At 35.2% G+C, this 18,528-nt stretch overlaps 1 protein-coding gene across 2 annotated transcripts; it reads right to left on the bottom strand.

Annotated features, from left to right (window-relative positions):
* Positions 1 to 399: 399 nt before the first annotated feature.
* LOC100377374 (beta-1,3-galactosyltransferase 1-like) lies at positions 400 to 14,579 on the bottom strand. Of its 2 annotated transcripts, none has more exons than XM_085495298.1 (2): positions 14,502 to 14,571; positions 400 to 3,198 (listed from the first exon to the last, which is right to left on the bottom strand). In XM_085495298.1, the coding sequence occupies exon 2, from the start codon at positions 3,119 to 3,121 to the stop codon at positions 2,132 to 2,134; it is 990 nt and encodes a 329-aa protein (XP_085351424.1). In that variant the 5' UTR covers positions 3,122 to 3,198; positions 14,502 to 14,571; the 3' UTR covers positions 400 to 2,131. The 2 variants fall into 2 exon arrangements, with proteins under 2 accessions (XP_085351424.1, XP_085351423.1); XM_085495297.1 differs by lacking the exon at positions 400 to 3,198 and adding an exon at positions 6,164 to 8,858 and having other exon boundaries at positions 14,502 to 14,579.
* Positions 14,580 to 18,528: the final 3,949 nt, after the last annotated feature.

Genomic DNA, 18,528 nt, shown 5'->3' on the forward strand with positions numbered 1-18,528 from the left:
AGCTAACAATACCAATCATGAAATGACACAGTGCTTCAGTTGTTCTGTACTATGCATACATCAAGCCAAAGTCGGTCGTCAAAAATGAGTCAGGATGGTCTGATACATCTATGAAACATTGTCAACTGACTTTGCATAATGCAATCATGTACATGTCCATGTAGTTGCTGTATCTTAACAACAAGCGACCTTGTAGTCAGTAGAGCTTTGCTGTAATTGACAAGGGCAGAGGGTAGTGGCAGTTACTAGGTGAGTAGAAGAAGTGGAATTTATGAAAGTTTAGTAATTGTGACAATGGTCACTGGAAGGGCATATCCCGCAAGAGGAAACATATTTGTATATGTAATGCATGGATATGTATAATTGATGATGTGGGGGTACAGGAAATTGAGAAACAAGTTGTTGTCACTGTTACCAGAATATATTTTTGCATTATTTGGTTACTGTACATGTGATTGAGAATGACAAAGTTAGACAATATGACAAAGTGACATGCGAGATGACATTGATCTTTCCAGAGGGGTGACCTCCTGACCCCAACACACATGCAATCAACATGTGACCTTGAGATGACCATGACCTGAGGCCTTGTGATGACCCTGACCTGGCCATAACAATTTTGGGGAGGTGTTTTAGTCTCTCCCTGTTCAGTATCATCCATATAAAAGCAGCAAACATATAAACCTTGAAATAACCTTGACCTGAACTTGAGCATTTCTGGAAAACATTGATCAATCCAGTTAATTTTCAAAGATATTGTGTACTGAGAAAGCTTAACTTCAAACTGATACAGTTGTCTACTGGAGTCCATGCATTATATACATAGCCCATATATGATAAGATAAGATATTTTTTTATTACAACCTTATAGAATGAATTAAATATCTATTTTGGTTTATAAAATGTAATAAAGATGTTAAGAACTCCCGTGTGTTGAGAGTATTAGAGTAAATATGGATTCAAAATTACTTGTACTTGAGATATTGATGGAAAAGCTGAAAACTAATTATGCAAATCAGAAAATTAAAATGAACAGATTTGAGTGTAAAACTAATACGGTCTGCGCAATGTAACAGATCATCACCCCAAAATGATCATATTTGTACATTGTCTTAGAGCATCTATGTACAAAGTTTCATTAAAATGTGAGGATTTGTACCTGAGATATCAGTGTGAAAGTTGAAAATTGATTAATTATGCAAATTAGGTGATTAATGTATACCAACAACTAATTGGCTCTCTGTATAGTTTAGATTCATTTGAAGATGATGATTAGTACTCCAGATATCAGTAAAAAAGCTGAATATTAAATAATTATGCAAATTAGATGATTAATATGCACAGATATTTATCCTAAAACAATGGATCTCTGCATAGTCCTTGAGTATCTATGTACCATGTATCATTGAAATGTAATGTTTACTACTTGAAATATCAAAAGCTGAAAATTAATTTATTATGCAAATTAGGTAATTAATATGTACTGATATTACCCTAAGAACTACCAGGTCTGTGCAGTGCCCTATGACATCTAGGTACCAAGTTTCATTGAAATGTGACGATTAGTATTTGAGAAATCAGTGGAAAAGCCGAAAATTTACTAATCATTATACAAATTAGGTAATTAATATGCACACATTTTCACCCAAAACTAATCAAAACTTGGCATTAGTTCAGAGCATTTATGAACCAAGTTTCATCAAAATCCAATGAGTGGTTCTTTAGATATCAGTGGAACAGTCATGAAACAGATAAAAATTAGCTAATTATCATACAAATTAGGTGATTAATATGCGAGGATTTTCATCAAAAACTAATCAAATCTGCGCATACATGTAAGTTCAGGGCATCTATGTACTAAGTTTCATCAAAATTCAATGAGTGGTTCTTTTAGATATCAGTGGAACAGTCATGGAACAGCTAAAAATGAGCAAATTATCATGCAAATTATTTAATTAAAATGCACACACAGCGGAGCTAAAAAGTATGGTTAGTGACAAGGTCAATAACAAGTTATGGGTGTACAGGGCACATTAACCACAATCAGAAAATTTCACTTAACTATGGCTTGCCTTGGAGGATACAAAATGGCATATTGGCAGTAGAAGCTTAAAAGTAGCAAGTAAGTTAGTTAAGGACAAAGTACATGTTTTCTGGCTGTCATATCACGCCAAATTCTTTTCATATCTGTCAATGTCATGTGATGTGATGTAATAACTTTTCTATAACGACATAATGAGTATCTAGCTTTAGAATTAAAAAATTCTTTTTGCTTCACAGGTTTAACACCGATCTTATCCCAGCAGATTCCTACAAATACATCTTCAAGGTAAAGGAAGGGAGTTTCCAGTGACATCTTGTAACTATCGCAGATGACGTCCATGGACATGGCGTACCCTGTCCCAGAAAGAAAGGGTGGATATTTATTTCCTGGATAAATATCTACTGGCATGTACCATTTACTTTTGACATTTCTGATTGGAGCGCCGTTTATGAGGTATCCCACAGCAAATTTCTTGTCAGGAGAGTCCTGTAAGAGCTTTACCAGATTTTCATAATGTACAAACATATCATCATCTGTTTTCATTCCATATTTGGCATGAGAGCAATAATTATTGGCCCATTTGAAACCCATTATGCTTTTCAGGGTCAAGTTCTTGTAAGTATCGTCAAAATCCTCCATCAACAAATCTCCATATTTTTCATTTTCTTTAAGAACCAAGGCCTGAAGTTTGTCATCGTGTATTTTTGCAAGAAGAAACATTGTTATAACACGCTTCCCGTTTACCATGGTAGGGCTCCCCCAAGTGTCACGAATTGCATTTCTTTTTTCAAAGTTGGCATGTATTGAGTTGACTAGTACCAACAGAAACACTTCAGCAGCTGTGCCATCTGTATTCATACATTTATCTGGATGGTTGATTACAAGCTTGAAATCATGTGCCAAGATTGGTCTTTTCAAATAATTCCCTGCCATCTGATTGGCTGCTCGATTGTTGTTTTGACTGTTTTCAAGACCAAAAATGGTTGGATACGTGAAATAAATAAAAACAAAAACATTGAGTAATGCTAATGATGACAGCAACATGAAGTTCTTCAAAAAACGTCCTGAGACATCCATTATCCAAGATGATTTGTAGACAAATTACATTTATATTCATCAACATAAGCCATGATGTTTTTAATTGGATTGGAGATCTGTAATAAATCACATCATAGTTAAAATTAGGTCATAAAAATGTCACAAACATACACATATCAAATCTATATGCTCATGTCACATTAAAAATAAACCTAAAATGTCGTGATTTTTTTAAGACATACTGCATTCAGTGCAAAAACACCCACAATGCACTATTCCCTTTGGCAACTCAAATGCTAAACTGTTATAGTGGATGGTCAACTATGGCCTCTCAATGAGGTAGGCCAAGAAGTAACCAGTTTACTAATCCATGCTGTTTGACTATGAAAATTGATTGAACAATATGGCTAGGATTGTTACTGTTTGTTTTCTCAACATATATATCTAGTGTTTATATTCTATTTTCATCAGTGGAACACGTTACTAACCAAGCAATTAATCGACTGATATAGCTCAACTGCTTAATAGATAATAAGAAAAAAATATCAAATCAATCAGTCCCGCCATGTAAAACAAGAATACTGGTGTTAACTAGAATGAGAAAATTTTAATTATGAAAACTGAATGAATTAACCTCATATTGAAAAAAGTCCCATCAATGTGACAGTGAATGAATCAAGTTTATTTTACTATAAAAAATACATACATATAATAATATACAAATGAAATTGATAAATAAACAAATGACTAAATAAAATTAAGTAAATAAGTGTATAATTTAGAATTTTAAATATATACTTTTTAAAGATTTATATATTAATTGCTTATAGTGAGGATCACGGAAATAGTTCCCTACAACTAGTCTAGTCCAAGACCCTAGAAAAGAATAAAACAAAATAAACAGTAAATAATAATATTAATAAATTATATATACAAGTACACAGTTTTGAAAATAATTGAATAGACTCAGTCTTAAATTAACGAAAGAGAAAAATACTTCAGTTTCTTAGAGATTAATTTAGTTAGTAAATCTATATGGGGTTTGCATGTTAAATTGGTAGGATTGAAATTGGGCAATACCGGTAGTTACTGGCCTCTGCTAGAGTACCTTTTTTGTAAATGGGTGTAATCTTAGCAATTTTTAAGTCATCGGGAAAAACACCTTAACTTAATGATTGATTGACAATGTGAGCAATGGTTCAGGCAATAACATTAGCTGAGTGAATTAACGTTTTACGGTGCATTCGTCACGTTCTGCTGATTTATTAGGATTAAGGGATTTAATTTGATTGAAAACTTTTGACTCACTCACTGGGTGGAAAAATAACGAGTTAATTTGACTTCCAGTAAGATATTGTCGTAAGTCACCCGTGTTCGTTATACATGTACTAGCGGCAAGGCTCGACCCAATATTTGTGAAATAGTCATTCAATTTCTCGCCTATATCAGAACTGTTTAAGGTTTTGTTGTTGGATGAGTTTAATTCATTGGAGGCTGACTTTGTTTTATTTGTGTTCCCACGAATAAAAGAAAATCTATTTCAGTAATAAGACATTTTGGCTGACTTGAGCAGCTTAGTCAAGATGTTTCTACAAATATTGTTTATATTCGCATGCATTTTGGGGTGTTCAGAGTTACTTTTCATTTTAATAAATAATTTGTGTTTAGCATCGATTGACTTTTGTGCTGGTTTTTGATAAGATGTTTTTTATGAACTTTTTTCCATTTAAGATGCTTCATCGAAACATTACTAAATTTTTCATAAATTTTGCATATGCAGTATTTGGCTGAAAACAGTCATAAACAGATTGCCATGATGTAGTGCTCAAACTGGCAGAGAAGGCAAGCAGATAACAGTTTTCGAAGTCATGTTTATAAAAGTCGCTTTCTTGTCTAAAAACATATTTAAAAAAATATTAACCAAAATTATCATCATAAAAATCAACCAGACAGATCAACCCAAAGCACCTCGAGTCAGGCTGTCGTCATCTTTTGTATCTCAGTAATTGACGGCCAGTAGGTGTTAAAGTTGTCTCCTTCAGCCCTTAAACGGTTAATTGAATACATGATGCATGAAACTTCGAAACTGCTGGCAAAACACCATAGAATTTTTGGAACTTTGCCAAAACCGTGACTACTAAGGCGTGACTTAGCCAGGGGTCACTGTAGTACCTATTAAGTGGATTGCTCAACTCTAGTTGGAAGGAAGGATAATGTACGTCTGTGAATTAGAATGTCCTCTAATGTCACAAATGGAACTAATCTAATAGAAGTCCATCCAAAGTACACATTTATCAAGTGTCAAAATAAGAGTAAGTCAAAAATTGTATTTTTACCAAAACTATTCACTGAAATTAATGATATCGTCAGAAAATAAACAATGATGATGATAGCAGCCCACTTACATACTACATATCAAAGGCTGTTAGTTTTCAAGAACAATTTGGAAAATATTTTTTTTATCAAAAATGACAAAAATGTTGGCTAAAAATAGAGAATTGAAATTATGCTCACAAACTTAACAAATTTGACAAAGGTCCACCGAAGGTATCGAAGCAACTGAGCTGGTAGTTTTCAAGAAAAAGTCGAAAATAGCATTTTTTAGCAACACATTGAAGATACTGTCCTAAAATGAACCCAAGGGCACACATAATATGGAGTGACACATGGACAACTGTCTCACAGTTACACTTTTCTAATTGCCTGAAATAAACATGATAACATACAACAATTATACTTAGCTATATTTGTACATGTATATTGTCATTGTAGAAAGTCATGAATAAATTTACCTGGAATGAACTTGAACTCATTTTTTTTGTTATCTTTTGTTTTGTTGTTTAAATTACCATCTACGATATCCTCTGATGTTCTGTAGTAGTATGGTACCGGTATATTAAACATATTACAAGCCATGCATGGCACAGTCCGAACGGGGACTAATAATGTCAACTGCTCAGCTGGCAGATGTCCACATTATTGTTGAAAGTCACGAGACTGCTATAAATTTGACCACCCTGCTAGAAACCCTTGTCAAGAAAACTGGCTGCATAATATAATAATTAAAACAGAAGGACATCATTCTTTATAGAAAGGCACATAAATTTATTTATAAAATTTTCGAAACCTTTAAATTTACCTCAATACACATTTTGTTATTGTCAAAAAACAAACTTGTGCACATATTCATTATTGTTTTTTGAAGCCCAGAAAATCTAATAAGAATTGTCTCACACAATACAAAATGTAATCATTGAGTTGGATAAGATACAAGTTGATCATAAAATATCAATTATTTAAACAAAAAACAAATATTTTTAATTTGATGTATTTAAACACACAAGTGGCAAGTCCCCAGCTCCCAGTATGTTCGTACACAGGTGTAATAACATCTGAACACATCGTTTTCAAAATGAAAAAATCATATCTCATGAGTAATGTCTTGCACAACCACCACCAATTATATATAAGTTAATCAGACTATCAAAACATATTAATCTATGGCATAGAAAATAAATACTTTCCATAATTTCAATGTAATTCCACAAGTGACATAATATTAGAGATCACAGAGACCAGATTTAGAGCAACTATACTTGGCTGATTCAAGAAGCCTTGAGAAGCAGCGAATCGGAACTGCTGAATCAGCAGACAAAAACTGAGAAGAAAAGTTAATACACAGAATTCCGGGGAAAAAACAGCGTAAAACATTATGGGAAGGTGGTGCGTAGAATAAGGGGTACATATACATGTAGAAAGAGAAAAACAATCTGAGCAACTAAACTAAATAGTAGGTAAACAAAATATGTTAATATGGTATTTCAAGTTAATGAATCTGCACTGCAATATATCCAGTCTTTATTTTTTGAGGGGTGCGTTCATGGGAAAGTTACTGTAATGTCAGTTGATAACACAGATTACCAATCAAATGAAAAAGATCATGGTTTGAAGGAAGCCATATCACTTCCTACATATTTTGCAGAATTGCTTTGTCTTGTATAAATAATTGTTATCAATGACACTGACTGGGCAACTTGCCAACAGAAGAATTGCATTCAGTTAATTACCCTAGCCAATACAATAGGTGATTTTCCGTTCAACTGCGTGATCTCGCGAGTTGCATGAAAGACGTGCATCAAACGTCTGCCCCAAAAATCGAATCATTTGATTTTGAACTCGAATTTCTTTATTTCTTAGCTCACATCGACCGACCGATTTTCGACAGAGGAATATTGCTTTTGAATACCCTCACTGAATGTAAATTGCCTGTCATCAAATGTGTACAGCACATTATTAAGCATGGAAATGTCCCCCAAAATACTTTCGCATTTGTCGAATCCCACGCGATGTTTGACGCCACTATGACGCTATGACCTTTGTTTGCCCTGTATTTATGTTCGATTTAACGCATAACACGTTATTCTCGCAGTGAGCGGAAAATGGTCTATTGGCATAACTTAAATGTCATTATAGAAGAGTGAAAATATAAACAAAATGATTCAAGGTAAAGTTAAGGACATAGTATATGCTTCCGAGCAGTCATATCACGCCAAATTCGGTACATCTCTGTTGGCGTCATGTAATGTGACGTAATAACTTTTCTATAACGACATAATGAGTATCTAGCTTTAGAATTAAAAAATTCTTTTTGCTTCACAGGTTTAACACCGATCTTATCCCAGCAGATTCCTACAAATACATCTTCAAGGTAAAGGAAGGGAGTTTCCAGTGACATCTTGTAACTATCGCAGATGACGTCCATGGACATGGCGTACCCTGTCCCAGAAAGAAAGGGTGGATATTTATTTCCTGGATAAATATCTACTGGCATGTACCATTTACTTTTGACATTTCTGATTGGAGCGCCGTTTATGAGGTATCCCACAGCAAATTTCTTGTCAGGGGAGTCCTGTAAGAGCTTTACCAGATTTTCATAATGTACAAACATATCATCATCTGTTTTCATTCCATATTTGGCATGAGAGCAATAATTATTGGCCCATTTGAAACCCATTATGCTTTTCAGGGTCAAGTTCTTGTAAGTATCGTCAAAATCCTCCATCAACAAATCTCCATATTTTTCATTTTCTTGAAGAACCAAGGCCTGAAGTTTGTCATCGTGTATTTTTGCAAGAAGAAACATTGTTATAACACGCTTCCCGTTCACCATGGTAGGGCTCCCCCAAGTGTCACGAATTGCATTTCTTTTTTCAAAGTTGGCATGTATTGAGTTGATGAGTACCAAGAGAAACACTTCAGCAGCTGTGCCATCTGGATTCATACATTTATCTGGATGGTTGATCACAAGCTTGAAATCATGCGCCAAGATTGGTCTTTTCAACTCTTTTCCCTTCACCTGTGTAACTACTTCAGTCTTATTTACAGAGGACAGTTCCTCTTTACTGGTCACATTATTTTGTTCACTTGATCCAGGTTTGTTGTTTCCTTCGTTATTACTCTGAGCTACATTCTCTACCTCAAATTGGCGCAATTCCTCATGATGATCATGCTGGTGGTTGTGTGAATGTTCATGTCCATTAGAATGTTCATGAACAAGTCCATGAGAATGTTCATGAGAATGTCCATGTTCACCTCCAAGGCCAAAAAGAGTTGGATTAGTGAAGTAAATGAAAACAAACACATTAAGTAATGCTAAGGACGATAGCAACATAAAGTTCCTCAAAAATCTTCCAGAGATGGCCATTTCAAGATGCACATGCACACGGTACATTTACACAGGAAATATCATGCAATAGTGCTGCATGCAAACCATGATCTGAAAAAAATAACATCATAGTTAGGACAAAGACACCAAGTCATATTGCAATTTTCTTTCACATGGTCACCCTTCGATACAAATGTACAATTACAAGAAATTTAAACAAATATATAGAATATATATATACACATGTAGTCACATCTTCTATTTCTAACATAGCAAAGTAACAAATAGGTAAAATGAAAGTCACTGTTGTCTCTTCTTAACTTATGGGGGTGCTGGGAGTAACATAAAAATTAAAATTTCTCACTTCATTACATTGCACTTCAGCTTTCCACAAACGAATATTAGAGTACATGTACCACTGTTAGTCCAACAATGTGTAGCAATATTCACAGTTACAACTTGCCAAATGATATAATTTGACATTTGTATTAAGTTTTGTTAGTACATTTTCTGACTGAATATTTACCATTGACATGATGCTTGTCATAGTGTTGGTCAGAATGATGTACGTACATGTATGATGTACACTGATCTTTATGGAAAGGTGAATGCACTGGTATCAACCACAACTGATTAAACATACATACTATATATTGCAGGGTTCTCTCCTGCAAGGCATTATAGAGTAGGGGCTCCAAAATGTTAAATACTGGATAAGCAATAGAACTAATTTGAATAATAATGAATACAATAGAAATATATTCTTTCTTTCACAAATTGGTGGGTAAGAGATGCAATTTTTCTGGGGAAAACACTGTACAGTTCTCACAAGTGAATGAGTTCTGAATATAACACAATCCTTTTGTGATGTAGTAAACAAAACTGAAATGAAATGCTGTGTATGCAAGTTGCAAATTAGATCCAGATGTGTGAGAGCAGAATTAAATGGAGTGGCTTAAGAATAATCCCACATACACATTCCCAAATTTGTGCCCAAGAATGATATTACTCCCTGCACAAGTGTCAGTCAGTATCCTTGAATCTCTGATGTACATGTAGTATGTAATTGGCAAGCAAGTCAGATATAAGTTTACGTCCAGAACAGCATCTTATTGTACTGACAATTTGTTTTATTAAAAATTAAAACAAGGAACCTGACAGTTGATATAGCTCTGCAGTGAGCACTTTCATGTTAAATTGGCTTTATTTTTATTCAAAATTAAACAGTTGGAAACCCCTACCCTATAATGTCTTGCTCTGCTGTACTATAAGAACATTATAGTAGCCAAGCTTATTATAACCCCCACCTCCAACACCACCCCACCTTACCCCGACCCTCACCAAAACTATGCATAATTTTCTGTATAAAAATAACAACAAGTAATCCGATGGTTGAAACAGATTTGCTGTCTTTGTCAAAACAAAGTTGATAATGTACAATGAGACATCGTAATATTTTTACACCATTGTAATTGTTTTTCTTGCCATATCACAATCATGGTGGTTACAATCTTGCAGAGGTCAACCCAAGGACCATACATACCAAGTAATAAAACAATTGAGTTGATAGCTTTCAAGAAGTTATAACAGCATTTTTTACAAAAAAAGATAAAAAAATTTCACTAAAATTAGAAAATTAAACTTAATGCCACAAATGAGAGTTACCCAAGGTACATTAATGAGTATGAAACCAATGTAAGAAGTCTAAAATATAAAGTTGAAGACAGCAATGAGGATGACAGACAATCAATAATATGAATAACACTGTTGACAGTGAAGTTAAAAAATTAATTAACATTCAGATTCCCGGTCAATTTGTCCTAATTCATATTCATCCCACAAGTCGATTCTTCCAAATTCACATTTGCCTAAATTCACATTCGTCGTATATTTTTGGTCAGCATCACGATCTTGGGCAGGGTGATGTCGATTTGTATGTTTGTGTGCAATGAATTATTGGCAACAGATGCAACAGTCATTGTGTTCGTTACGCAATCTAGTTTCACTGTACTTAGAGATGAATACTCGCATATAACTTGCATTACAATTACTTTTCACCAATCCACCATTCGCTACTTCTCACTTACATTTTATTGTCAAATAAATGTTATTGTTAAATAGACGTCACTCTAATTAAGGCGCTGAGGAGTGAAAGGCCTTATTTTGGTTTTACAATAGGCATCACAAAATGTTGAAAAATTACAGTCAATCAAAAAAACTGTTAACATGATAAAAAAAAATAATTCGTTGAATTGTTATGAAATGCAAGTAAAATTCAACTTAGTTTCACCGTAAGTGAATGATTTCGGCCAAATGTTAACGCTTTATCAATACCAATATGTTTGATGTACAGTGTATAATTTAAAGTTTGATTGCAATCAGTCAATGCCATTAAAACACCATTCATATGAACAAAATGGCTAGCAGTCAGCCATTCTGAATATGATATGACAACAAAATATATATCAAGTAAAACATATTGTCACATTTTGGTGGCAGTAGTTCTTGTGCTAAGTTAAATAGCACCTGGTGGAGCAGTAGTGTAATTTGATTGGCTGAGCAAATGGCCACCTGGGCTCGTAATAGAGGCAGGAAAGACTGACTTTTGGCTAGTCACTTGCCTGGGGACCAGCGACGAGTGAGCACACTAAATATCATGTGCGGAAGGTAGTGGTTTGCCATCATAGCCATGCGTTGCAGGCAGTTATCAAGTTATGAACTGCAGCCTGTGCAAGTCGTGTGAAACGCATTGTGTTGTAACTGACAAACAACCTAGCTGAGGTGTGGTGGTCGGCGCGCTGAGTGGTCGTAACTTCGTAGTGTCAAGTTTCTGCAGGATTTACTGGGGCACGCTGTAGACGCCGGGGTTCAGATTGGAACTTGCTGTCGGGTCTACGTTTCTCTAGGTCAACTACTGTATGGCGAATGTACGCACGTGACGAGCGGATATCTGCAGTTGATATTAGCAAGGTCAATACAGGAAACGTTGGAGAGAGAGAGACAGCTGGTTACGTTGCACTAGTCGTCGCTAACTGTGTGGGACCACGCACATTGACCGTCCAGTGTTGAGCCGTATGTGGTGGTATATAGCGTTTCTGTGTAATTTTAGTCTAATTTGTATTTATGTATTTGTAAAATAACTCATGATTAGCTGTTGGTTACGGTAGCGTGGCCGGCCGGGTATTTATTGAATTAGTACATATTAATTTGGTTTGCAATGTGGGAAGAACTTAGTACTGATAATTAATGTGAAGTTCTTGGGCAATTATTTCTAAAGCCAGACGACTGTAGAGTGTGGGAGTACAATTGTATTTAAATGAACAATATGCATATTGAATCCATAATTCAGAAATTTAACCATTATGTATGTTAATTTTGTTTTCTTGCTTTATGTATATAAATATGGTATAATGTACCACGGTGTGCTTATTGTGTGCGAATGCTCGAATGTGACTTTCGTGTATGAACAATAAATACCACCCTGAACTTGTGACACATATGGCAAGTAAAAATGAAATCCAGGGTTATTCTCAGGGCATTATAGAGAAGGGGTCCCAACTCTTATTTTTTTGATGAACAATGAATACAATAGAAGTGATTAATATAATGAGAAATTAGAGCACTGAAATCAGATTTCATGCATGTAAAAAAAAATATTGCAGTCATGTTTTTTTAGAAAGTTATTTTGAAAACTGTTTCAACCAATATAAAGAAGGCATTATAAATGTACATACAAATACTATATGAATATCTGTGTGCCAAAAAAAATATTATTGATATTTTTCTACATCTGGTTGGTTTTGACATGGAAAGACAACCATGCTTTTGTACAATGTATTTTGAACATTTTTAGGATACGACTAATATATATAATTATACATCTGTCACTGTAATGTAAGTTTGTGGTATTGCACTGGGTATTTTCATCTTACCATATTAGGAAATGCAAATTCCAAACATGGAAAGATTAAGCATTCCAAACATGGAAAGATTGAGCATTCCCAAGATTGGAAGGAAAAGATGTATAATAATAAGGTTATTACAAGGATACTGCAAAGTGTCCACTCAGACAGTACATGTATGCAGTCACATCGCATAATCTCATATTATTATTATTATGACTATATCAAACCCAATACATCTCAAAAAATCATAATTTTAATCATATTGAGAGGGGTTACTGGGGAGGGTTATGTTACATTTGCCAAACAACTTCCATGGACATGGCAGAGCAGCAAAGATCAAATGTAAAATACGTAGTTTCTCAGCAATGTCTTGGTATATTTTTGTCATACTTAAAGATTACGTAATTAATATAAAATTGTTCAGTAGGTCAACTTCTAAGTCAGTAGATAATCTAACATATGGACTGCTTTAATGTTTCTGAAGTAGATTGTCAAGTGTTTGTTCCAATAATTCTAATAATAACAGAAAAACCAATACCCAACCTGGATATAAAGAATAATAATCACATAATTTGGTACTGAACAATCAAGTAATGTCAATATCAATATTTGAAACACTTTTTATGTCAACCGATGATATGAGCGGTGTCAATATGGCCAGCAAGATCCACTATATACAACATCATTTTGGTTGGACTGAGGATATACATGTACATGTAGTCACTTCATATAGACAGGTAAAACATCGAACAACAACAATAATGTAAACTTGAAAAAAATTCCATGATGCTAACTCAAATATGGTAAACTGTACTGTAAGGAATGTTCAAACAAAAGCTGCATATATTCTGTTTTGGATGGGGGAGCAAGACGTAAGTGTAAATCTTGGATTTCAGAGGTTTTATTTTTAATAATGTTGATGAATTTAAATTAAATTTTTTATTTTAAATTTCAAAGCCTTGTTCAAAACATATTTCAACCATTTAGTCGAGCTAAGATATTGTTATGCAGGGCTACATTAGTGTACATTACAGTCTGAGAATTGTCTTAAACTGCGGCTCCTGGTGTATATAATGAAAATTTAAACAGGCAATTTAAACCACACTAGCATTTTCTAAATGGCAATTTTTTCACAGTTCTCTTAATGTTTACCCACCCTGACCTCTAAATCATCCCCACCCCACCCCACCACTGTATATTCATAATGTAATTTGTGCACTCATGTCTAAAAAAAATCGCGTTCTTATGACAGGACTATCACACACCCACCATTATACATACATACACCAATTCTAGTTTTGTTTCATTCCTTTAGGTATTCTACTATACACCAAACACGCATAAACCTATAAACGGCATTTTCGGTGTTTGTTTTTTTATCATCTCTAAGCAATATTTAGACATAAAATGGACATGTAAGCTGTGAATAAATGTTTTATATTTTGTCTGCTATATCCTTTCAGCGGTAATTAGATCGTCAGGACAGTGTGTTAGTGACGTGGTACACATTTGTAGAATTGCAAGACAAAACAATACATTGGGGCGAACTAAAACCACATTCCATCACTGATTAGACTAAATATGCGCCTGAATGTACCGCCATGTGTAACCAGATGTCACATGATAACGCTAAACTACGATACTGTAACAGCTTGTCGGCGGATTGTACGCCTGTTTTGTCGATCCAATCCATGAATCGACCATCTTGCGTCACACTGGTTTCCGCTTTGATCGACGCGCTGCTTTTAGAGTCAACATATATAACACACTTAACACTAACACCTAGAGTAACATACAGAACAGATGAAAAAATCAGCAGCTTCCGAAATAAAATACGTGCGAGACTTACCATTTAAAATTAACCAACACATAAGAAAGCTCCTAAAATACGCCGTTTACGTCTTGGTCGCCATCTTAGTTGAGTCTTAATTTGCATAAACCTAGCAACGAGCTCGAGTTTTCGAAATGGCGCCAGCACTGGCAGAGACGCAAAATCTTTCGCAAAATTTGGTTTAACAAAATTCGGTGAGGAAATTTTTGCAGAATTGTGTATTGTCGTGAATGGTGAAACAGAGAAGGGCTCACACTTTAAACCAAATAAGAGGAGATTTGAGTTATTTCTCTATATTCATGAGCAAATTGTGTTCGCCGTTTACAAAAAGGATTCCATAAGTTATATTTTCCGGAAACCATAGATTCCCTTGGAATCCGAATACTAATTTTAAAAATGACGGCCATTAATTAAGTACAATATTGCGTATTAGTCCAATACTCTTAGCAACATAATAAAAAAACACCTCGTTATAACGAGTTTTTTCTCGTTATAACGAGTTTTTCTCTCGTTATAACGAGTTTATTTTTCTCGTTATAACGAGAAATAAAGCTTACAAATTAAAGTGCTCCGATATGTAGGGACACTTTAAGGAAATACTTTATCGTGTTCAGGAAGCCTGTTGTAGAAACACCCGCAAAAAGCTTCACAATCTTGCGTCTATATGAAATGTGCTTAAAATGTGCTTTGTGACGAGTTAGTTAGTAGTTAAGTAATACAGTTAATTAAGTGTTTGTAGGTTACAAAAATGTGAAATTCATCAAAATCCGATAAAGATATTCGTCGATACAGCACATTCTGGAAAACTAATTGGTATGCAAATTATTTAATTAGCATAGATATGTGCTAAAATCCACTTTGTGGTACAGGCTGGATTTCCTTTGGCTGATTCGGATCATTAACCCATTGCCTTTGCACCAACTGATAATTAGCTTCAAAGCAACCATTCATATTTTATTCAAATCATATTAGCAGTTCGTGTTGGAACAGTCGCACACATTTCCGGGTCCCAATGTTTACTTCGCACATAGGAGCCTAGGATGTTAGTAATCTGCGCTACTGTATCAAAGTTTCACAAAACGGCATTGAATGCACCTCTCAGTGATGTGTACAGTTGTGCTGTGGCAAACGGATCTGAGGGTTTAAACCAACCGTTTTCTTCCATAATTATGCAGCTAAGCTCAAATATAGTCTCGTCACATGGATATTCCGATTTGGGAGTGCATTCCCTTTCACATGCGCAAATTTCCTCTACATCGACATCACATATCTGATAACTAGTTTTCTACAACTTTGGAACTGAATACATCATTAATGGGCGGCCGCTTGGTTCAGTTTGATATCTAGAGGATCGAATCTTGTGACTGTTCCAAATTCTGGCAACTTAGTGCAATTCAGCCTTAAAAGAAATGAAAAGAAGTATCAATGTGAAAGTAGAAAGGTATTTTATTTTATTGGACGTTAGACAAATGCTCGACAGGCAACGGCAAGTTTGGCACATTCTGTCACGATTTGATATGACTGGAATTTACAAAGACGCACCACACACTATTATGTGATAACTGAATAAACGTATAAACGAAAATAAACGCATATAAGTACTTCTTCATGGGATGTCATGTCTACATCCAAATTTAATTTAGAATCTAAACTAGGCGGATACCGATTAGCGAGTGAGGGAGTGTATAAACTCCACACAACTCATCAGAACGAGATGTGATGAGACGGGATTAGTAATGGATTGCCTATTGGTGAAGTAATTCGTGTAGTTTTACGGAATGGATCAAGGTTAAACTACAATACGGGTTACGTTAAATGTAATAGATAATATACCTGAATTACAAATCATTGTGTATAGGTTTGTCATGCAGTTTAGTGCAAACGAGTCTAATACATCTGTAAGTGTCACAGAGCTCTATTCAGAAAATGTGAAATGCATGGCATAGAATACACAATTTCACTCTAAAGTTAACCAAATCATACCAATTGTAAAATTGTATAAATTGTATTTACGTTTCTACATTAAGTAAGTAATTAATAGTTCCGTTGTTACAAACAATTTTACTATTTGTGGTACTTTTTCAGGTGAAATAACTGCTTGATAACGGGCCGTGTGCAGTGAGGTGATTCATTACAATATGGAAGGCTGCCTATGTCAGGGATAATGTTGCATAAAAGCGCAAAGACCTGTGGGGAGGTAATTAATATCTACTACTATTTGTCCTGGGCAAGATTTTAAACTACATTCGGTTGTGGAGACTATGGACGTGGGAGAATAAGGTTACCCTTTGCCACAACTTCCTCGAGGTCACCCTTGGGCAAGGTGTAGCACCTGTGAGCCTTGGGTGCCAACTTCCCACATAACAAGTTTGGTTGACGCCAGTAAGGGCATACGGTCGTAAAACTCCTGCTCAAACAGATCCGCATAGGTGGACAATTTTTCATGTGAATATGTATATATTAGTTTCAGTTGTTCTTAGCATTTGGCAGGGGGGTCGTAACCTCTTGTAGTGGGAACTAGTGTGACTGGCCTGCCAACGGGGTGCTAAGGACTTCACAGGAAAGGTTATCAGTTACATCCGTTAATGTAATTTCGTTTTACATACCCGTAAATCAAAAATCACAATGTCTGGTTTATAGTGTACAGTGCAATGTGTGGTATATAGTGTACAGTACAATGTGTGGTATACAGTATACAGTATAATGTGCGGTATATAGTGTACAGTATAATGTGCGGTATATGGTGAACAGTACAATGTGTGGTATATAGTGTACAGTACAATGTGTGGTATATGGTGTACAGTACAATGTGTGGTATATGGTGTACAGTGCAATGTGTGGTATATGGTGCACAGTATAATGTGTGGTATATGGTGTACAGTATAATGTGTGGTATATGGTGCACAGTACAATGTGCGGTATATGGTGCACAGTATACTGTGCGGTATATAGTGTACAGTATAATGTGCGGTATATAGTGTACAGTTCAATGTGTGTAATATGGTGTACAGTATAATGTGTGGTATATGGTGTACAGTACAATGTGCGGTATATGGTGCACAGTATACTGTGCGGTATATAGTGTACAGTATAATGTGCGGTATACAGTGTACAGTTCAATGTGTGGTATATGGTGTATAGTATAATGTGTGGTATATGGTGTACAGTACAATGTGCGGTATATGGTGCACAGTATACTGTGCGGTATATAGTGTACAGTACAATGTGCGGTATATGGTGTACAGTACAATGTGTGGTATATGGTGTACAGTACAATGTGCGGTATATGGTGCACAGTATACTGTGCGGTATATAGTGTACAGTATAATGTGCGGTATATAGTGTACAGTACAATGTGCGGTATATGGTGCACAGTACAATGTGCGGTATATGGTGCACAGTATACTGTGCGGTATATAGTGTACAGTTCAATGTGTGGAATATAGTGTACAGTATAATGTGCGGTATATGGTGTACAGTATAATGTGCGGTATATAGTGTACAGTTCAATGTGTGGTATATAGAGTACAGTACAATGTGTGGCAATAGTGTACAGTACAATGTGCGGTATATGGTGTACAGTACAATGTGTGGTATATGGTGTACAGTATAATGTGCGGTATATAGTGTACAGTATAATGTGCCGTATATAGTGTACAGTATAATGTGCGGTATATAGTGTACAGTTCAATGTGTGGTATATAGTGTACAGTAAAATGTGCGGTATATGGTGCACAGTATACTGTACGGTATATAGTGTACATTATAATGTGCGGTATATAGTGTACAGTATAATGTGCGGTATATAGTGTACAGTATAATGTGCGGTATATAGTGTACAGTACAATGTGCGGTATATAGTGTACAGTATAATGTGCGGTATATAGTGTACAGTACAATGTGCGGTATATGGTGTACAGTACAATGTGTGGTATATGGTGTACAGTATACTGTGCGGTATATAGTGTACAGTATAATGTGCGGTATATAGTGTACAGTATAATGTGCGGTATATGGTGTACAGTACAATGTGTGGTATATGGTG

The sequence above is a fragment of the Saccoglossus kowalevskii genome, chromosome 21, assembly GCF_978046115.1.
Source record: "Saccoglossus kowalevskii chromosome 21, keSacKowa6.1, whole genome shotgun sequence".
Taxonomy (NCBI): domain Eukaryota; kingdom Metazoa; phylum Hemichordata; class Enteropneusta; family Harrimaniidae; genus Saccoglossus; species Saccoglossus kowalevskii.